The sequence below is a fragment of the Gadus chalcogrammus genome, chromosome 5 (assembly GCF_026213295.1).
Source record: "Gadus chalcogrammus isolate NIFS_2021 chromosome 5, NIFS_Gcha_1.0, whole genome shotgun sequence".
NCBI lineage: Eukaryota > Metazoa > Chordata > Actinopteri > Gadiformes > Gadidae > Gadus > Gadus chalcogrammus.
In genome coordinates, this window is record NC_079416.1 from 14,657,927 (window position 1) to 14,679,405 (window position 21,479).

Here is a 21,479-nt window from a genome sequence, read left to right on the forward strand (position 1 = left end):
TTAAAGGTTTTCTGGGTTGTTTTCGCTCGCTTATCTCGAAGCCAGTGATTAATTATTGTCTCATAAATGGAGAAGAATCCTCGTAAATTCATTGGATATTTTAGTTCCACAGAAGACGGAAGTGTGTGTGTGTGTGTGTGTGTGTGTGTGTGTGTGTGTGTGTGTGTGTGTGTGTGTGTGTGTGTGTGTGTGTGTGTGTGTGTGTGTGTGTGTGTGTGTGTGTGTGTGTGTGTGTGTGTGTGGTTGTGAGTCATTGGCTCCTGTTAGTCCGTGTTCACAGACCCACAAATAAACAGCATTGAGCAGCTGGAGGTGGAGGCAGAATCACAAGCCTCTCTCAGTCCGCAGACGGGTTAATACAGTTCATGGGAAAGGAACTCACACACACACACACACACACACACACACACACACACACACACACACACACACACACACACACACACACACACACACACACACACACACACACACACACACACACACACACACACACACACACACACACAAACCCGAGCATAGCCGCTGTATGATTCCCCCTCAAAGTTTTCAGTTCACCACTGGACCGTTGATCCTGACGGATTCTCCTTAAATGTGAAGAGAGCATCGATGCCTTTGATGCCCTACAGGGGGGCAGGCGGACACACACACATACACACACATCCACAGCATGTAAAAGGTCCACCACAAAAGAGATTGATGCCTTGGTGCACACACACCAGCGTGCCCGCCTGTACATGTTTGTGTTTGTGACATCTGTCTCGTCCTGCCCCCCCCCCCCCCCACGAGTGACGAAGGTCACATGGGCCCGGGGTCATCAGTGTGCCAACTGGGTGACCTTCTGTGCGACCTTCTGCTTAAAGGTTCTCACACACAGAAAGTCAGTGAGTGGAGGCTTTGTCCGCTGGAGCACAGCTGTGGCCCGCTGTCCTCTGCTCGCCCGGCGCCCTCCCATCCTCCCTCTCTTCCCCCTCCGCTCCCTCCCCCCCCCCCCCCCTCTACCCGCCCGGCCGCCGCGCCCTCTGTGAGTGGGTGGATGACACAGATCCACCTGCAGCCGCTGGCGGGATGATGACACGATGCACCCCAGTCACATGACATGGAAACAAACAATGGTGCTGTGAGGCGATGGAGGGCCCGCCCCTCCCCCCCCCCCCCCCCCCCCCCCTCCCCCAGGGGCCCTGTCACTCATCCCCGCTGCCGCCACCAGGCCCCAAGCTTGTCAGTCGACGGCCATTGAACGAGTGACTGAGTCTGATGTCTCTGGTGCTCAACGGCTCCTTCACCTACTGAACGATAGAGCACGTAGGAATCCCATGGCTTAGCTTTCCTCTTCTGAACCGGTCCAGTGTACACTCGACTTTTCATCTCCTCTAGTTTCCTCTTTCGGCTCTGTGTCCTCGTTGTACACTGTATCGTTTCGGAATAGCCAACATTATAGAGTGGCCCTTCTTCAGCTGCTAAGCTAAATTAAGTGAGCTACTTAGGATTCCCAGTGAACAGGACACAGGGCTTATTCCCAGACAGATGCTGACCTCCCCTGGAAAGCTTTAGCGTGTTACTTCACTGCTGGGCCCCAATCAACCAATCAGGCCACAGGACAGGCTGGGTCTCTGGTCACATGCTGTAACAGATCGGAGCACGGGGGGGGGGGGGGGCATGCCCCCCTTCTCCCGCTGCGTATCAGAGGACGATGAGAAGTAGGAGAGGATGGGGTGGGGTGGGGGTCAGCAGGGCCGGGCTGGTGGTGGTGGGAGATGGTGGGCCAGGGGCCGGTGGAGTGGGGGGGTGGGGGGGGGGGGGCTCAGGAAGGACAGATGAGGAGAGCGGCAATCGAGTCAACATGGCTGCTCGCTGCTCCGCTCATCTGATAAGGGCATGCTGGGCCGGTGATGGACGGCTGGCGTCAATGACGTCCCGAGCACGATCTCTTTCAGTAGGACTGATCGGATTAACTAGATGGACTGATTGTCGCCGGGCCATTAGCAGGTAGACGGGCCTCATCCGTCTGCCCGCACGCGCCCCGCTGGCCCCTGGGTACGTTACGGTGTTGGCTGACCTTGTTACTTGACCTTGCTGCTGAGGCGTGGGCAGGCATGTGGGCTCACAGCTCCCGGTGTCAGTGGAGCTCTGCGTGCGTAACACCCAAACGTCCATAAGTATCTGGGCCTCGTGTGTGGTTGTTGTTGTTGTTGTGTTGTTGTTGTTGTTGTTGTTGTTATGTAAAGCTCTAAATCACGTTCACAGCGCCAACGCCCCTTTATTGTTATGTATCTGTCAACCCAAGGAAGCGAGTGCCGGATCGCACATGGCGGCGTTTCCTCTGCAACGCTGGCTATTGACACAGGAAACGGTAAATCATGCAGAGATGGAGCTATCGGCACGGCGGCTGTTTGCTCGGCGGGGCGATAACGAGGGCGGTGCGCTAACTGTGACAGAGCGTCGCGCGCGGCTTCCGTCGGAGAGGCCTGCTAAATTGCGCTGATTGGCATCTTCTCAGATTTCCTCCTCTGCACAGCAAAGATAGCATCCTCCCTCCCACTCTATCTGCCCTCCAAACCCCCCGCCCCTGAACCATCTCCCCCCCCACCCCCCAAATCGACTTATCTCCCCTTACTTATGATGAGCAGCCTAATGGTGGCCGTTGTGTGCTGTATCGCTGCCATCCACCGCCCCCCCCCCCGCCCCCCTCCCCGCCCATCTCACTAATGTTCTGCTGAGGGTGGTGTTATTTTACGCCCATCGCAACAAATTTGTCATGACATGTTTTGTTTAACTTGGTGTATTTTGTCAGCATTCGGGCCGTTATGCACAGTTCTATTTGGTTTCCCTTAAAGCCAAGGCAAACTGCTCCCACTGATTTGTGTTGATGCGGCTCATTTATGTTTTGTTAGTTTTTAGTTGGAGCAGTGCGGTAGAAACACTGAGCGGTTGGTGACGCGGTCTGTGGAGCCGTCTGTCTGTTGATCTGTTGGTGCTGTGTTCCTCATGACCGGTCCACTAGCGCCACTCCCAACGTATTCCACTCTGTTGAATCGTCTGCACTAGCAAACATCATCTTCCCCGTTGGACCTTTTTCATCATGCATAAATTAAAGTAGATAATTTCCTTCAACTTATTTCAGTGGAAATCCTCCTCTTAAATACCTCTCTTTGAATTAACGATGACACAGGAAACCTGGAGCTTGCCTTGGCCACAGCCACAATATAGGGTTTAATGTTATCTTCAACAACTGAGGTGCCTTCTATCAGAAAAACGTTCCTGGTTCTTTTGGAACAGATTTTCATCTTGTTCCGTGTTATCGTCCTCGTTAAGAGTTTGCACTGCGAACACAAACAAGATTACAATTGATTGTGTCTGAATACTCCTAAATTCTTCTCCTGCAACTCACATGAAGCCTCCGTCTCCGTCTCCCCAGGATCTCCAAGAACATCCCCACCACCAAGGACGTGGAGCCACTGCTGGAGATCGACGGGGACAGCCGCAGCTTCGAGGTGTTCCTCTCCTCGCGCACGCCCGTGCTCACCGCCCGCGACGTGGACACCTTCCTGCCCTGCACCGTCAACCTGGACCCCAAGCTGAGGGAGATCATCGCAGGTCTGTAGCCCCTCAGTCAGGCTGGTGTACCGCCCACGCTGTAGTCCGGGTGGGGGACACAGGTGGAGTTCCCAGGTGGAGGTAGGGCCGCTATTGAACCACAGTACCTGCTCCGGCCCACCGTCAGGTGGAAACACCCACCAAACGAGACGCGGCTGTCCTGCCCCGCTGAGGACAGTACTTACAGTAGACCATCACACACACTCAGCCACTCATTAGCCATTCAGCCATTCATCGCTACTTCTGACTCTTCCCAAGGGACCGGTTGTCCCCTGTCACCGTTGGCACCGCCGTGTTTGTGTGTGTGTGTGTGTGTGTGTGTGTGTGTGTGTGTGTGTGTGTGTGTGTGTGTGTGTGTGTGTGTGTGTGTGTGTGTGTGTGTGTGTGTGTGTGTGTGTGTGTGTCCCGGTCTGTCCTCCGTCCCTGGGAGTGCCAATGACGTGTGGTGTTATGTTGCTGCATCATGGCCTTACGAACCAACAGAGACACCGCGGACACGGACGTCTGTGGTGTCGGCCCGGGGTTGAGTCACTGCGGACGGGCCGGCCGAGGTCTCTCCGTCGACAGAGACGTCCAGTCAGTCAATAGTAAATGCTGGGCTGGCTCGATCCTGTGTGTGTCCGGGGAGGAGGAAGGTGACCTGTGCTTTGGCATTGAAGTCGTTCTGTCCCACGCCGTGATGTAATGACTGGAAGGCCCACACGCCCTCCCCTGTCCCCCCTCCCCAGCCTGGCCTCCCACTCAGGGGCCCCCAGTTTTCACTCTGTGATATCTAAGTGTAATGCAGAGGGGTCCACTCTGTGATATCTAAGTGTGATGCAGAGGGGTCCACTCTGTGATATCTAAGTGTGATGCAGAGTGGTTCACTCTGTGATATCTAAGTGTAATGCAGAGTGGTTCACTCTGTGATATCTAAGTGTAATGCAGAGTGGTTCACTCTGTGATATCTAAGTGTAATGCAGTGTGTTTCACTCTGTGATATCTAAGTGTAATGCAGAGTGGTTCACTCTGTGATATCTAAGTGTAATGCAGAGTGGTTCACTCTGTGATATCTAAGTGTGATGCAGTGTGTTTCACTCTGTGATATCTAAGTGTGATGCAGAGTGGTTCACTCTGTGATATCTAAGTGTGATGCAGAGTGGTTCACTCTGTGATATCTAAGTGTGATGCAGAGTGGTTCACTCTGTGATATCTAAGTGTGATGCAGAGTGGTTCACTCTGTGATATCTAAGTGTGATGCAGAGTGGTTCACTCTGTGATATCTAAGTGTAATGCAGTGTGTTTCACTCTGTGATATCTAAGTGTAATGCCGAGTGGTTCACTCTGTGATATCTAAGTGTAATGCAGAGTGGTTCACTCTGTGATATCTAAGTGTGATGCAGAGGGGTCCACTCTGTGATATCTAAGTGTAATGCAGAGTGGTCCACTCTGTGATATCTAAGTGTAATGCAGAGTGGTTCACTCTGTGATATCTAAGTGTAATGCAGTGTGTTTCACTCTGTGATATCTAAGTGTAATGCAGTGTGTTTCACTCTGTGATATCTAAGTGTAATGCAGTGTGTTTCACTCTGTGATATCTAAGTGTAATGTAGAGTGGTTCACTCTGTGATATCTAAGTGTAATGCAGAGCGGTTCACTCTGTGATATCTAAGTGTAATGCAGAGCGGTTCACTCTGTGATATCTAAGTGTAATGTAGAGCGGTTCACTCTGTGATATCTAAGTGTAATGCAGAGTGGTTCACTCTGTGATATCTAAGTGTAATGTAGAGTGGTTCACTCTGTGATATCTAAGTGTGATGCAGAGTGGTTCACTCTGTGATATCTAAGTGTGATGCAGAGTGGTTCACTCTGTGATATCTAAGTGTGATGCAGAGGGGTCCACTCTGTGATATCTAAGTGTAATGTAGAGTGGTTCACTCTGTGATATCTAAGTGTAATGCAGTGTGTTTCACTCTGTGATATCTAAGTGTAATGCAGTGTGTTTCACTCTGTGATATCTAAGTGTAATGCAGAGTGGTTCACTCTGTGATATCTAAGTGTAATGCAGTGTGTTTCACTCTGTGATATCTAAGTGTAATGTAGAGTGGTTCACTCTGTGATATCTAAGTGTAATGCAGAGTGTTTCACTCTGTGATATCTAAGTGTAATGCAGTGTGGTTCACTCTGTGATATCTAAGTGTAATGCAGAGTGGTTCACTCTGTGATATCTAAGTGTAATGCAGAGTGGTTCACTCTGTGATATCTAAGTGTAATGTAGAGTGCTTCCCTCCCACTCAGTGCTCGTTTGGCTCCCACAAAACCACCAGGTTAAACAGGATTTATTAGTCACTTAATACATGTTGTTTTTACAGAGTTGTCCTTTTTTTTGTTGACAAATTCAGCAATGCATCCAGTGCCAAAGCTCTCTGCTGCCATGTTATTTGTAGAAGGCAGACTTGGCACATCTCCTGGTGGCGTTTAAAGTTACTTAGCAGCAATCAAAGTAGGAGGACGTATCACCAGTGGATCTCATTGATAAGAAAACCCACTTTTTCCTCCGTTTGCAATCGGGATGAGAATGCTCTTTTATTCTGGATGACAACGTGTCTGTTTTGTTCGCTACAGCGTGGTGAAACCTCCCAGATCCTCCCCTGTGCCCTCGTCTGAGAGGATGGAGTCAGGCTAAAGCCCTGCTGAGTGGGCCGATCTAAAGGCTCTTCAGAGTCAAAGCCAACATGTGATCTCCATCTGAAACACATCGGTTTCCTTGACATGGTCCCTCTCCCTCTCTCTCTCCCTCTCCCTCTCTTTCTCTCCTCCCTCTCTCTCTCTCCCTCTCCCTCTCTCCCGCCCCCCTCTCCCTCTCCCTCTCTCTCTCTGGATGATAAATTAGAGTTCAGTCCAAAATTAAGTGTTTAGCTGTATAGCGTGAACACTGCCTTGCCCATGGGAAGGATTCTAACCCGAGACCTTCTCCTGTAAAGAATCCATCAGAGTGAAAGACCTTCATCATGTATTAGCATGATGATCATCATCACGATGACAATGATGACGCTGCTGATGATGATGATGATGATGATGATGAACGACCGGTCTCCTCCTGTCTCCAGACGTGCGCGCGGCCCGAGAGCAGCTCCACATGAGCGCGGTGCCCTACCCCACCCTGCAGGAGGCCCCGCCCCGCGCGGCCCCCCACGGGTACGGCCCGCCCCCCGCCGCCTGCTCCCCAACCGGCTCCTTCCCGGTGCCCCCGGCCCCCCAGCCTCACAGCTCCTACTTCAGCGGCATGACTGGGCCGCAGCACCCCTTCTACAACCGGGTAAGAGCACTGACCAGGCCCCTGCCCCCCCCCCCCCCCCCGGGTCCCTTAGACACGTCCCTAGCCCCCCTGAGCCACTCAGGTTCTCCTACAGACCGTTTGGTTCCCCTCCTGACAGAGGACCCCGGTCAGGACCAGAGGATGATGGTTTAAGGGGACCCTCTTGTCCTCTGGCCGTCTGACGCTGGCAGACTGGGGTTCAGACTCACAGTAGAAGCACTGGACACTTGCTAGCTGCCTGCTCCACCCTCCCTGATCCCCACACCCACCCCCTCCTCCACTCTCCTGGTAGCCATTGAAGTGTGTGTGTGTGTGTGTGTGTGTGTGTGTGTGTGTGTGTGTGTGTGTGTGTGTGTGTGTGTGTGTGTGTGTGTGTGTGTGTGTGTGTGTGTGTGTGTGCCTGCGTGCGTGCGTGCGTGCGTGCGTGCGTGTGTGTGTGTGTGTGTGTGTGTGTGTGTGTGTGTGTGTGTGTGTGTGTGTGTGTGTGTGTGAGGTCTCCCCTGGTATGATTTCCATTGTGTTGTGTTTTTAACCCCTGCCTCCATCATTTTGTTTGTACCCATAGCCGTATTTCCCCAACCATGTGTATCATCTGCCACGGCATTACCCCCACCACGTCCCCTCCTCCTCCTTCTCCCGCCCCTCCTTTAAGGCCCACGGACCGCCCAAGGAGCACGCCGGCGGCCTGGTGAGTAGACCGAGCCTGGAGCCTTCAGTACGCTAGGGGCGTGGGGACTAGGAACAGCCGGGGGTCCGCTAGAGGACCAGCGCCTGGACTCTAACATCATTATTATTACCATGATGAATTTGAGGATGTACTACTATGTCAACCTATGTCTAACCATTTCAGAGCCTCTTTCTATCTCTCTATCTCCCTATCTCTCTGTCTCTCTCTCTTTCACTCTCACTCTCTTGCTCTCTATCTCTACGAGTGTGAATTAACCCTTAAGTTTAAGCTCCAATTCAAACACTTTGAGATAAACGCGTTTTTTGGGTGAGACTTCTAGGAAGGAGGGTGATGTGTTATAGATGTTATCCTCATGGTTAATGACCCATAGTAAACTTGTGATGCTGTTTCTGTACCTGGTTGTGTAAGAGTGATACACAAGCGTTGTTTTGTAGGCTAGATGGAATACTTACACACTGTAAACGGTAGGGAAGTAAAGCCCTCTCGGACGCGGACATCTAAATCTGCCGTTGCCCAGAACAGCTCCCGACACCCACAAGACACGTGACCATGTTATAGAACACCCTCACTCCCCCTGAGTCCTCTGGAGTCTTTATCTGTGATCTTCCCCCCTGGTGTCAGACCAAGTTTGGCTCGAACCCCAAATCCCAATCCCCCCCCAGTACCCCAAAACCCTGCTCGGGCCCCTGGGTCTGGTTCATAAAGTTCTTGTCTCTCTAGTAGCAGACAAACTCTGTGCCTTGACTCCACTCAGAAACCTAAGCATTAATGATCCCGTACTCTACAGTAGTAGTGTAGACTCTGATCAGAGCCGCTTTGGGGAGGTCTCTGGACCCCCGCTGGTCTCTCCGGGGTCGGAGCGCCCCCAGTCCACCTCACAGACCCAGGACCAGAGGGGGAGTTCCGTATTACTTCCAGAAGCCATGTATGTACTGAGCCAGCTCCCCCCCCCCCCCCCCCCATACAACCTGCTGTCCCTTTGTCTGTGGCGTGTCAGGATGTTATCGCTGAGGACCCCAAAGAAGAGCCCCGCTGCTGCTCTGAGCCCCCCATGGTAACCCGACTAACCAGCACTGAGTGGACCTATTGGAGCACGCACGCACGCGCACGCACATGCATACACATGCACACAAGACATGAACACTTGCACACTCACACAAAAAAAAAAAAACACAGCCACAAACATGCCAAATGCCACACGCACAAGCACACAGCCACATACACACACACAGCCACACAAACAAACACAAACACACAGGCACACACAAACTCACAGGCCTGGTTTGGTTGAGGCATGGAGATGGAGAATCGGTGGAATGCAGCTCGATATCTAGTTATTATAGGCTGACTAGCTATTATGGGACGTATTTGCTAGCAAAAACGACCCCAGACACCTTTTTGTGTGTGTAATGAGCTCACACGCTGAATGCATGCAGCTGAGAGAGGACTCCTCCTCCAGGTATCTGCATGGCCTGGATGTGAAACAGGCTACTGACTGCTGATCCGAGCATCCACCGCTGTGGTTAGTGGAGATCATCATCGAAGCCTCGGCTCTTATCACCTCATCACTGTCACACACGGCTGTATTCTGGTAGCATCCTGTGCGAGCTGTTGACGCACGCAGGGTTAACCACCAAGAACACGTGCCTCACCAACACTCAGCAATGGCCCGGAAACCCAGAAGGTGACCTGAGGCTCCTCTCCGTCCTCTCAAATCTGTCCGCCTTGGCCTGAAAAAGTAAGTGGAGGGGCGGAGTCTCTCTGCGTTTCCTGTTTTGAGGCCGACCGTACGCTCTCGGGCCGAGAAGCAATACGGTGGTTTTGCTCCTATCGGTTCGGTTATCGGTTCTTCTAGGTCCGAGATGAACCGTCGTATCTCGATGGTTGTTGGTCTCCAGCAGGGATCCGTTCCATGTGACGCCCGGATACAGATACACCCTCCCAGCAATGTGATTGGTTGAAGCAGATCTGAAGTGAAGAATTGATTCGAGCTCCTCAGCCATCAGACTTCAGACGTTATCTACAGTCCGATGTCTCTACCAACTAGAGGGTAGCAAGGGTTGAGATCTCATCAGCAGAGCAGAAGGCTGTCTGTTCATCGACCCTCTGTCGTTTGAGGAAAGAGGGAAACAATTTGATGAAGACTTTAAACAGCCCATGCTCCGTGACGTCGCTTGTTACAGGCCGACCGTCAAAGATTAGAAAGATTCTCTCTTTCCTGCCATTCCTTTCCATCTCCCAACTCTTCCTTATCTTTGTCTCCTCTCTCCTCCCTTCATCCTAGTTTCCCGGCTCTTCTCCACGTTCATAACCATGCTCCTACCGTTTCTGTGCGTGAAATCTTTCACAAGCTCAATAATGTGTGTGTATGTCTGTATGTGTGTGCTGGTGTGCGTGCGCACTTGCGATAGCCTGTGTGTGTGTGTGTGTGTGTGTGTGTGTGTGTGTGTGTGTGTGTGTGTGTGTGTGTGTGTGTGTGTGTGTGTGTGTGTGTGTGTGTGTGTGTGTGTGTGTATATATCTCTATGTGCTGGTGTGTGTGCGCACTTGCGATAGCCTGTGTGTTTGAGTGTGTCCCTGTATGGATGTTTGTGTGTGTCTCTGTATGTGTGTGTGTGTGTGTGTGTGTGTGTGTGTGTGTGTGTATATGTAGCAGGGCCCAGCCCTGTGTAATTGCCTGGCTGATATAAGCACAAGTACAGATTCCTCCGGCTTGCCGGGATTATCATCAGAGAGACTGTTGGGGTTGGCAACACACACACACACACACACACACACACACACACACACACACACACACACACACACACACACACACACACACACACACACACACACACACACACACACACACACACACACACACACACGCAGTGCGCGGAGGCGGTGACAATGAGCCTGGCGCTCGCAGGGCTTATCTCCTTAGCGAGACGCTTCCTCCCTGGCTGAGCTCTGTTTCCTCTTCCCCATCGCGGTGCCTGGCCCACAGCTCAGCCCAGCTGTAATTACAGCCTTATCACACTCACTGGGAGGGTTCTCCACACACAAACACATCTACCGCACACACACACTTGCCCGGAACGCACACACACACGCTTGCACATTCGCACGTTTGCTTTTCCACACTTGTTCTTAGAACAGTCGCTCAGCAGTCTGAATTGAGAAATAGTATTTAAGTCTTCTTCTTCCCTCTGAAACTTCTGCTTTTCCCCCTGTGTGGAGCGAGGGGATGTCTCACTCTCGCCTCTGTCTGCCTTCTGTCTCTCTCTCGTCGCTCCTCCGGGTCTGTCCTGTCTCGCTCAGCTCGGCTCTCTGGCTCGTCCTCCATGGCGGCAATTTCTTTCCTCTCTCTCTCTTTCTCCCTCCCTCTGTGTCTTGTCCTTTCTCTGTGCGGGTCTGTTCTCCTCCGTCTCTCTCCCGCTCTCGGGGGCTGTAACCTCTCCTGTCTCGCTGCCGATGTCCCGTCTCGTCTTCCGAGGGTCCCGCTTGGTTATCTCCCTCTGTGTCCCGGGTGCTCGCTCCACCGACGTGTGTTTCTATCGCTATCCTCTCTCCGCGGGGGGTGGGGCTCTCTGTAGGTTGCGTCCTCATGCGCTCGCTCATCTACTCGCCTCCTCCCCACTCGTCCGCTCGTCTCCTCTCTCTATCCTCGCCGCTCAGCCTCTCGCCGTCTCCCTCTATCATCTCTCTCCTTCTCCGCCGCTCCTCATCTCTCTCATCGCGCGCCTCGCCTCGTCGCTCGCGCTCTCGCGCTCTCGGCTGCCCCCCCCCCCCCCCGCCCCCCGCCCTCCTTCATGTCTCTCTCCCTCCGTGTGTCTCTCTCTCCCTCCGTGTCTCTCTGTGGTTCCAGTGGGCCCGGCTGCAGGGCGGTGGTGTTCTGGTCTGCAGAGATTAGCTTCCACCGGCTCACCGCGCACCAAGCCGTAAAACAAAAACCCAATAATTCTGCTCCAAATAGCCCGGTCCTCGTCTCTGTGCTGTCTTGACCCGACCGGAGAGACGCTTCCCCACACCCCAGTCTCCCCCGCCCCCCCCCGCCCTGTTGGGAGACAGATAAATGTAAATGCGTGATGTCCTGGGCTCCAGGCCGGTGTGACTGCCAGTGTCTTTCTGTGGGTCAGCCTTTCAACTGTCGCTCTCTGTTTCCCTCCCCCCTAAAGAAACACTGAGGGAAAATGGTGGAGTTATGCCTTTTACAAACTGATGTCTGCCCGCATTTCTCTCTGCCTGACGTGCTCCATGTGCTTGTCTGTCTGTTGTCTGTCTGTCTTTCTCTCTCCCCCCCCCCCCCCCCCCCCCCCCTCCTCTCTCGAAGCAGTCAAAGTTGATGTCTTGCAAAGCCAAGCAGGTACACCGCTGGTTTTGTCCTGGTCATGTCCTCTATCTCTCTCTCTTTGTCTCTGCTCTCTCTCTCTCTAACTCTGTCTCTACCTCTCTCCCTCTCTGTTCACACCTCGGTCGCCCTCATCTCATCACTAACACCACCTGCTCCAGAGCTGCGTACTGTTAGAGAAAGCATGAACGCAGACCTACTACTCGGGAATGAATGCATGTTCGCCACTAGTTCACCACTAGTCATGTAGCGTAAGCGACCTAGCCACGCCCCCATGGAGTCGACGCCCCCTTCTACTCCTCATCTACGGCGAGCGGAGTGGAGGTGATCTTACTCTAAGGCAGGAAGTGTCCTTCTAGAGCCAGCCGCTGTGTCTTCACCAGAGGAGCCTGTGGTCTCTCACAGGGTGGAGGGGGGGGGGGGGGGGTTATCAAGTGGTTAAGGGAGAGAGAGGGAGGAAGAGATTGCACAGACAGAACGCAGGGCAAGCTGTTGGAAAAAGGGGAAAGAGGGACGGAATTTTAGAGGGATGGTTAGGAGGAAAGGAGGGAGGGGGGGAGCGAGAGGAGGAAGGAAGCAAGCAAAGGGTTCTGAGACTGAGCAGCAATGGGAGATAGGAAGTGTTGGAGCGAGCGGAAGTTCAGAGGAGGAGCACAGAGTTAATGTGGTGGTGGTGGTGGGGGGGGGGGGGGGGGGGGGGGGGTAGCGTCTCGGTGCCAGTGGGGGGGAGGGGGGGATGGTAGTGGGGGGGAGGGGGGGATGGTGCTGGGGGGTAGTGTCTCGGTGCCAGGAAGGGGGGGGGGGGGGGGGTGGTGGGGAGCAGCGTCTCGGAGCCAGAGGGGGGGCGGTGTGTTGTGGTGTGTTGGCCGTCTAGGGGTCCTCACACCTCCAGGCCAAGGGGGTGTCACGGAGACGGAGCGCCCAGGGGCGCCGTGCCCGCGCCCCGCTGGCTGAGGCCTCCTGGCTCCCAGTCCTCCCAGCGCTCCCAGCACACTTCATACCAGACGTGTCTACAAGGAGCATGTTTCAGTTCCGGGTCCCGTTGACTAACCCTTTGCGCCGTGTGACTGATGCAGAGGATTACTGTGTGGTTGGTTTGATGCACCTTGTATGATAACAACAGACGGCACGTTTGTCCGTCCGTAACACAGATGAGTTCCTCCAAATGGGTCTAACACGATGGACTTGGAATCTATTTTCAGGTCTGCTTTTAACTGTGTTTGTGTGTGTGTGCGTGTGCGTGTGCGTTCCACAGGTCTCCAGAAGTGTCTTGCTCAGCAATCTGAACACGGACGCAGTGTGCGAGCGCCTCCAGCTGATGGAGGGAATCGAACCCAACATGGTGCCCCTGTACAGCGCCACCATCAAGAAGGTGCCATGGTTCCCCATGCTCTCTGGGGGCACGCTGTCTCTATGTACCGGGTTTCAGGGGGGGTTCAGAAGGGTGTCATGGTGTCCATCAAACAATTACGGGTAGCTTTGGAAGACACAACACAAAGCGTCTGACAACAACTTGATCTTAGTGTTCCACGTAAGTGAAACAAATAGCAAAAACCCCGTCAACAGAGGAAAAAGCCAAGGTGGTTACCAATTTACAGTAAAGGAAAACAGAAAGGAAAACCTCACGCTTACTTGCTGGGTGGTACAGCTTACCTCACTCCCGTGTCCGAAGCACACCTCGAGGAGCAGGCAAATTAAACAGTGAGTCTTCCGGGTACTGTGAAGAAAAGAACCACCAAGGTAAAACAAGGATAATGTATTTAACAATGTTAGTGATATGTGTAAATGAAGGTACGGGTGTGCTAGCGTCTGTGTTCACGACGAGCGAGAGAGAAAGATTGAGCCGCCATCTTCAACCCGGCTTTATATGAGTGGGGGTGGCGCCAACAATCAAGGAGAGACACCCAGCATCCCGTAACCACAATGCCTCGCTACAGGGGTTGAATGAGACATTGCAGGAGAGGCGCAAGGCAAAAGCAAAAGCGTTAGTGCAACAACACACAGAGGCAGCTCAAGATCCAGAACCACGTAGCACTACCACGTAACAGGGTGGACCATGAACGGGTGTTCATAGGGTTCAGGGGGGTCAGTTGGGGTCAGAGGTCACAGGGGCATGGTGGTGCGTGATGCTAACCCTTGCCCTGTCCCCCAGGCCAACGTGAACGGACGGGTCCTGTCCCAGTGCAACCTGGACGAGCTGAAGAAGGAGATGGAGATGAACTTTGGAGATTGGCAGCTCTTCAGGGGGATGGTGAGACCATTCACATGACCCACTCTGTAGAGCACGTTAGCGGCTTCAGCCAAAGTGCCCTGACCCTCAGCCCTCTGATGGGGCAGAACTAGCAGTAGCCTGAGGGAAGATCTCACAAAACCTAGTTAACTGAACCCATCTGCCGCACTAACAACGCACACTTCCTTCCAGGGCGAGCCCTACAGGTTTTATATCCTGAGCCGTCATCGCGACTCTGTGGTGGAAGAATTAGACGAATGGGCTAGTTTAGCATTTCATTGAACTGAACATAATCTCCATCATCTTGGTGCATGGAGGCCAAGTGATTTGAAGACCCCCACCCAACTACACTCGCTACGGACCACCATCTTCTAAATATAGACAAACAAGGCCAACATCCTTCGGCAAACTGTGAAACGTTTTGCAATTGGTACCGCTAGAAGGTTCTCGGTCCTCCTAAAAGGACTTGGTTGTTTATGCTAGTAACACGCACACACACACACACACACAAACACACACACATGCACGCACCACAGTGCTGCATTGTGTCTCGGCGCAGATCAAACGAGCAGCTCGTACGCCGGCAGCTGGCGCAGCAGTCCTCGCGTGTCGCCGCGCTCCGAAGACCGGCCAGTGTTCGGCTCCCAGGAAGCGGCGGCACGGCCATCTGGACCGCGATTGGCCACCCCGTGTTTGGATGAAGGGAGGGTATTGTCAGGGAGGAGCCCCCCCATCCCAGCCGCGGAGGTCTCCTCCACACAGCAGGGCTCCGGGACCCGCCATCTGAGGAGGGCTCAACCCGTGTCTGTTTATCTCTGGTTGTCATGGATACCTGAGGAATTCTCCTCCAAGGTTTTAAAAGCACCGTTGCAATGAGGACTCTTACTCACCCCGCTACCATGAGCTCATCCTCTCTCTCCCCGCCCCCCCAGGTGATGGAGCTCCGGCACACTGAGAGTCAGGCCGTGCTGCAGGACGAGTCCAGGGCTGCCAGTGAGCAAAGCAGCAGCGTGCTTCAGGTGGACCTCCCCGCCCCGCGACCCCCCAATGGGGGCCTGGCCCAGAGGGACATGGGGGGCTACAGCCTCAGCCTGAGCTTTGAGGAGCTCAGCGCGGTGGGGCTGGAGGAGCCCCCCAGACTCTGCAACCCCCACTGGCCGGTCAGTTAGCTGTGTGTGTGTGTGTGTGTGTGTGTATGTGTATTTATCATTTTAATTGATATTTAGCTAGTCGCAACTGTGTCAATCGAACCGGTTATCGATTGGTATCGGTGAATCGTTCCACCCCTAAAATATTTCAATAATTTCAATCGTTTTTACTGAACTTTTTAAATCTCTCTCTCTCTCGCTCTCGCTCTCTCTCTCTGTGTCTGTCTGTCCCTGGTCGTCCCAGCAGGTGGCCAATCACCGCACGGCCAGCATGTCCAGCCTGAACTCCCAGGAGTCGTCCAACGACATCTGCAAGCTGACGGACAAGCAGCAGGCCGAGTACCACGACGCCTACCGCGAGTACATCGCCCAGATGACCGACGTGTCGGGCGGGGCCGGCGAGAAGCCCGTCCTGCCCCCCCTCCCGGGACAGTTCCTCCAGGCCGCCGCCGGGGGCGACGACAAGGCGGTGAGTGATGGGCGGTAGAGTTGTTTCGATACCGGCATCGGAAATTCCTCAGATACTGTCTGAAATCGGCGTGTACGCAAGTCCATGCGCCGATCTCATACCATCACAAGCCTGTTTACTACACAGGCTGAGAACATCACAAACACTACAGTGTTGAGCTGCGTTCGTTAACGGTCGAGGTGGGAAGACTGAAGTGGGAAACGCGTCATCTCCGACCTACATGCGTTCGACGACCAAGTCGGAGAAGCATGGTTAAGCTCAAGCTTAACCAGAAGAATACAAATGTATTATTATAATTATAGATTATAAATGGAAATGATCTAGTTCTGGAGGAGAAAATTGTCGACGGTTAGTGAACCGATTATACACTGCTGTCAGGGTGGATCAGGAGGGGGCGGGGTCATATAGAACGTTCGGTTCTCCACCTCTGGGTTCCTCAGGATGGGGGGGGGTCCTGTAAAAGGTCTGGTTCCTCAGGAGTGGGGGGGGGTCCTGTAAAAGGTCTGGTTCCTCAGGAGTGGGGGGGGGTCCTGTAGGAGGTCCGGATCCTCAGGAGGGGGTGGGGTCCTGTAGAAGGTGGGGTCGTGGGGTTCCTCAGGAGGGGGGGGGGTCGTGGGGTTCCTCAGGAGGGGGGGGGGTCGTGGGGTTCCTCAGGAGGGGTGGGGTCGTGGGGTTCCTCAGGAGGGGTGGGGTCGTGGGGTTCCTCAGGAGGGGTGGGGTCGTGGGGTTCCTCAGGAGGGGTGGGGTTGTGACCGCGGCTCTAGCCTCTCACTCTCCCAGTGTCCTATCGGGCTACAAGGGGACCTCTCCGCTCCCCTCCATTCTTAATCATAGGATCACTGTTTGTTTCTCCTGGCACACAGTGAGCCCCTTTAAGAGGCCTATTGGACGCACACGCACACACACACACACACACACACACACACACACACACAGACACACACACACACACACACACACACACACAGAGAGACAAACACACACGCCTGCCTATACACACGCCCACTCACCCAGATCTCCCCGTCCCCAGGCCAAGGACGGGGGCGACCCAGACGGCCGCAAGCCTTTCAGCAAGCGGGGCTCCAAGCCCGGCGACGGCCCCGAGTTCCTCCCGGCCGCCGACGCCCCCCTCCTGGACCCCATCAGCGAGGAGGACGAGAAGCTGGACCACAGCGTCTCCTCCAGGGCCTCGCGGAAGAGGGGCCCCGGGCCCCAGTACCACGAGCTGCCCAGCGACGACGACGACTCTGGCTCGGAGGACGCCGACAACAGCACCCCCCTGCTGCCCAAGCAGGCCCGCGGGGCCCCGGCCCCGCCCGCCTTCCTCAGCGAGGCGCTGCTCGCGGAGAAGGACTCGTCGGACTCGGGGGTCCGCCCCGGGGACAGCTCCTCCGACCGCTCCCTGGAGGAGGAGGACGAGGACGGGGGGACGCCGGGGCCCCTGGAGTCGGAGGGCCCGGGGGGGCTGGTGATGCGGCGCGGCGTGCTGCCCAGCAGCCTGCAGGACGCGGCCGTGGCCCGCATGTCCATCTGCTCGGAGGCGGCGTCGGAGGCCAGCCTGATGGCCAGCAGCCCGGACGAGGGCTGGCCCGCCGCCAACCTCAACGCCAGCACTGACGGGGCGCTGGACAACGCCCCCGCCGCCAACACCAACGCCAACAACAGCCAGCAGCGGCAGGACCTCCGCCCGGACAGCCACACCCCCACCTCCTCCTCCGCCTCCTCCTCCACCCTGGGCTCTCCGTCCGACGTGGCGATAACGCCCGGGTCCGGCAGCACCACCACCGCCACCGTCCACCACAACCAGAACCTCCGCTCCATCAGCCTGGGGGACGAGAGGGAGAGCGTCCTCTAGGGCGGCCGCTGGGGGGGGAGGCGACCGTTGGGGGGCCAACCGCTGGGGGGGGGGCGACATGGAGAGCGTCCTCTGGGAGTTTAAGATGGCGGATTTGGAGTCTGGATGTCGTCGTAGTTTTGGTGTTGTGATGTGTGTGGTACCAAAGAAACGTTTCATTAAATGTTACAAAGCTTGAGTAAACAAATACAGGATCATATTAATGTGAATTTTCAACACTTTTTACGTAGAAAGATTGATTTTGGCAAATTGTTTTAAAGAAAACGTTGATTCAATGAGAATAATGTAAGCATCGTTAAGTAGGACCGTTTTGTGATCTTTAGTTTTTGAAGTCCTCCGCCGTGTCTGACTGAGGTGTGTTCTGTACGGACTGGTTACCATGTTACATCTCTGTCGGAGCTAGGGTGTGGGTCCATCATATGTGAAGATTTGTTTTGCTTATGTGATGGGGTTTTCCTCTGATGGAGTGCAAATGTTAGGTCAAAGTTGTGGATCTAAAGAATACACCTTCGTGTTCCGTTCAGCTGGCGTTCCACTAGTGTAGTGACGGCTCTGACAAGTGAAGTCATCTGAAGTTGAATTGGGTTCCACTCTGCAGACTCAATTTGTGGTTGTTTGTGTTATAAGGGGTGGTTTCCGCATGCTCCATTTGAAAGTGGTGATTTATTAGTTCAAAAGTACTTTCAGATACATGTTTGGTGACTCAATAAATTGTTAACTGTTTCAACTCCTGAAATGTGTCCTTTCCTCTTGCCTGAAGAGTTCTGTTCAAAGGTTAATATTGAAGGTGGTGGTTGGTATGAGCATGTGATATTAAGTGTAAAAAATGAATGGTGCAGAAAACTTGAATAACCGTCGAGTATCTTCAATTACTAAATTTCCCGTACTGGTGTCTTCAGTGCTCTCATCACCGGTATGTCTCAGGTTCGCCGGTAGGGGGCGCCATCGGCACACAAACCTGGCGGAGGTGAGCGGTCATGACCGAAAGTTCAGGTAAGTTAAAAGCTCCGCTCTTTTAAATTATTGAATTTAAGTAATACCAAATATTAACCAACTTGTGGACAGCACGCCTTTTGAAAGTTTCGTAGGCAACTGAATTTAATTTGTAATTCAAGCAGCACCATTTTAGTGTCAAAAACCTTTTTACAAGATTGCCCATTTTATTTGAAATTCATTTTAAGAACAATTGTAATAAATATGACTACAACCATCGTCTTGAAGACTATTGGTAGCACCGTCTTCATGGTTAACTGTTTAATCCAGTTTGGGCAGCCCGCATGAGGTTTACCTTTTCCTACAGAACGCAGGCTGGACCTAGACCAGAGTCTGGACCAGAATCTGGACTCTAGACCAGAGTCCAAATTCCAACCGACCAATGCGTAAATTACACTTCATACAACGATTTCACATGACTTCCCATATTTTTACACTTTATATTATTTACAGTAATAGATATTCACGTGGCCTTTTGGATTTATTTTGTATAAAAAAAAAAAAAAGGTACGATTTACATTACTTTTATAAAAAGTTTCAGCATAATTAAGTACAGCATTACACTTTTGCAGAAGTTTGAAATTCCCGCAACTATACACAAGATCAAACTCCGATACGAGTTCACGAGCTTCTCATTCTCTCAATTCTTTTTTTTTTTTTTAACAACGTCCAGTCCTTCACGTGCCGACGAGACGAGACGAAACTTCACAACAAACCGAGTCTTCCTCCGCGTCCGGCCTCCGCAGAAAAAAAGCGAAGTCTTCAACGAGGAGATGCGGGGGTGGGGGGCGTCTCCTCCTACTCTTCCTCCCGTCGTCATGAGAACGACCTTCCGATTCCAGGAAGGTCCGACAAAGTCTTAAGTTAAATTAAACGAGTCCAACAGAAAACACATCACATAAGATTGTCCCGTACGGCCTAAAGTCTCTTGATGTCAACGTCACAAGAAAGAAATCCAGGTGGGGGAGGGGGAAGTCCTGCTCCCCTGTTCGTGCGTGTGCGTGCGTGTGTGTGTCTGTGTGCTGTGTGTCTTGACCAAACACCTGCAAAAGATTGAGAAAGAGAGGCGTGTTTAGAAAAATGCAAACAGGGCAGAGATCCGGACAGCCTGGCCACACACACGCACACAAAACACGCACACACGAGGTAATTGCCGCTCAGCCTCTTCTTGCACCAATTATGTGGAGACGAGGAGTTGAACCCAAATCCTATTATTTAGTGTTACGATACAGATGCTCTTCATTATGGGATAGGAACGCAACGGAACCCTGGCGTCGCTTTTCATAGGAAAAAGCCCCCAGTCAGCGCATTATCACTATTATTATCATCATCATCACAACGACACACACTCTCACAACGACACACACTCTCACAACGACACACAAATACACAGATGGGTGGTTATATTTCCTTCTGCCCGAGCAGTCAACACACTGAGCCTACTTACCGCTTTAACGTCGCTGAGCTCGGCTGTCATCTGTCAGGTCTGACGGACACTCCGGAGACTGGAACCCACAAGAAAAGAAACCGTGTTAATTTAACAGTTCTGAGAAGTAGCACAGCTCGAGTCCCGAACAGCAGTAGGCGACACCGCCCATACATATCCGTGACCAGTCATCATGTAAACCTCAACATGTTAGACCCGGGACGCTATACCATGCTAGACCCGGGACGCTATACCATGCTAGACCCGGGACGCTACACCATGCTAGACCCGGGACGTTAGACCCGGGACGGGGGTCTGGTGCTGCAGCTCACGGACGCGCAGACATCAAAACACTGACAGCTCTGTCTATTTCTCATCAAACGAGTCTGGCCCTAACCGCTGTCTAAGGGATTTTCGGTCGGTTCTCCCTGCTGTCTAATGGGTCGTCTACCTGGTCTTTAAGGGGGTCTACATAGTCTTCTAAAGGGGTCTCTGTCTAAGGGGGTCTGGGTCGGTCCTACCTGGCCTCCAATGGGGTCTCGGTCGTTACCTGGACTCTAGGGGCGTCTCGGTTCTACGTGCTATAAGGGGGTCAGGTTCTATAAGGGGCTCTATATTGGGGTCTCGGTCTCAAAGGGGTTCTCGGTGGTTACCTGGAGGGACAGAACGCTGATGTCCGTGTTGAGCGCGCTCAGCGGGGGCCGCGCGTGCTGCAGACTCGTTATCGCGACACTGGAGTCCAGCGCGAGCTGCAGGTCCAGGATGTAGTCGATCACATGCTGCAGGATCTCCATCTTGCTCACGCTCTTGTTCTGCGGGATGCTGGGCACGAGTTCCCGCAGCTTGGAGTAGCAGTCGTTCATGTTGAGCAGCAGGCTGAGGGGGTCGTCTGCGGGGGTCTTGCTCCGGGAGATCAGAGCGTGGTCCGACAGGCTGGAGCCGTTTATCCGGAAGGAGCGCGCGGGGCTGATGGCTTTCATCTCGTAGTCTCGGTAGTTCTCGGAGGTCTTCGTTAGTCTCGAGGTGTTCCGTAGTCTCGATCTCTGGTAGTCTCAGTGTTTAGTAGTCCGGGAGAGGAGGTCGGACGACGGGACTGGATCATCGAGCCGTCAGCCGAGCTTATATAGCCGGCCGCCAGCTCTCCGACGCCAGGGCTGCGGCGGCTCCGATTGGAAGAGCTCGGTGTGGCAATCATCGCCGCTCCGCTCTCTCATTGGCTCGTTCTGCCGAGCGCTCCTAGCCCCACCCTTATCTTCCGCGTTACTAGGGGCAACGCGTGTCGGAGGCGGCGCCGCGGGGCTCTTCAGCTCCGGTGGGCAATTTGGGAAATTGAGCCCTTACCTGTTTGTGATCAGGGAATTAATGATTCCTAATTCAGCAGCAGACCTGGAGAAACGGCGCTCGCGTGTGGCGGGAGGTTTATCGATGCATTATTTTATTAAA

The 21,479-nt window shown here is 53.5% G+C and overlaps 2 protein-coding genes across 3 annotated transcripts in view; one reads left to right on the forward strand and one right to left on the reverse strand.

The window, feature by feature from the left end:
* kidins220a (kinase D-interacting substrate 220a) overlaps positions 1 to 17,620 on the forward strand; it is a 48,906-nt gene extending 31,286 nt beyond the window's left edge. Inside the window, exons 24-32 of one of the 2 annotated variants that reach the window (XM_056590344.1) lie at positions 3,419 to 3,597; positions 6,687 to 6,895; positions 7,461 to 7,583; positions 8,581 to 8,637; positions 13,171 to 13,287; positions 14,068 to 14,166; positions 15,078 to 15,305; positions 15,541 to 15,762; positions 16,793 to 17,620. In XM_056590344.1, coding sequence (XP_056446319.1) covers positions 3,419 to 3,597; positions 6,687 to 6,895; positions 7,461 to 7,583; positions 8,581 to 8,637; positions 13,171 to 13,287; positions 14,068 to 14,166; positions 15,078 to 15,305; positions 15,541 to 15,762; positions 16,793 to 17,617 — 2,059 coding nt within the window. In that variant the 3' untranslated portion in view covers positions 17,618 to 17,620. Of the gene's footprint in view, positions 1 to 3,418; positions 3,598 to 6,686; positions 6,896 to 7,460; positions 7,584 to 8,580; positions 8,638 to 13,170; positions 13,288 to 14,067; positions 14,167 to 15,077; positions 15,306 to 15,537; positions 15,763 to 16,792 lie in introns of both variants that reach the window. The other variant, XM_056590345.1, reaches the window with a different exon arrangement.
* Positions 17,621 to 19,094: 1,474 nt separating this feature from the next.
* id2a (inhibitor of DNA binding 2a) lies at positions 19,095 to 21,217 on the reverse strand. Its single transcript, XM_056591151.1, has 3 exons — positions 20,690 to 21,217; positions 20,058 to 20,115; positions 19,095 to 19,653 (listed from the first exon to the last, which is right to left on the reverse strand). The coding sequence occupies exons 1-2, from the start codon at positions 21,014 to 21,016 to the stop codon at positions 20,062 to 20,064; spliced, it is 381 nt and encodes a 126-aa protein (XP_056447126.1). The 5' UTR covers positions 21,017 to 21,217; the 3' UTR covers positions 19,095 to 19,653; positions 20,058 to 20,061.
* Between the last annotated feature and the right edge of the window lie 262 nt (positions 21,218 to 21,479).

Bases quoted from the DNA above. Each gene is read 5' to 3' on its own strand.
- id2a (XM_056591151.1), bottom strand. From the start codon at position 21,016: ATGAAAGCCATCAGCCCCGCGCGCTCCTTCCGGATAAACGGCTCCAGC. The intron at 20,116-20,689 runs GTAACCACCGAG...TGTGGGTTCCAG, and splicing joins TCAGCGTTCTGTCCCTCCAG to TCTCCGGAGTGTCCGTCAGA.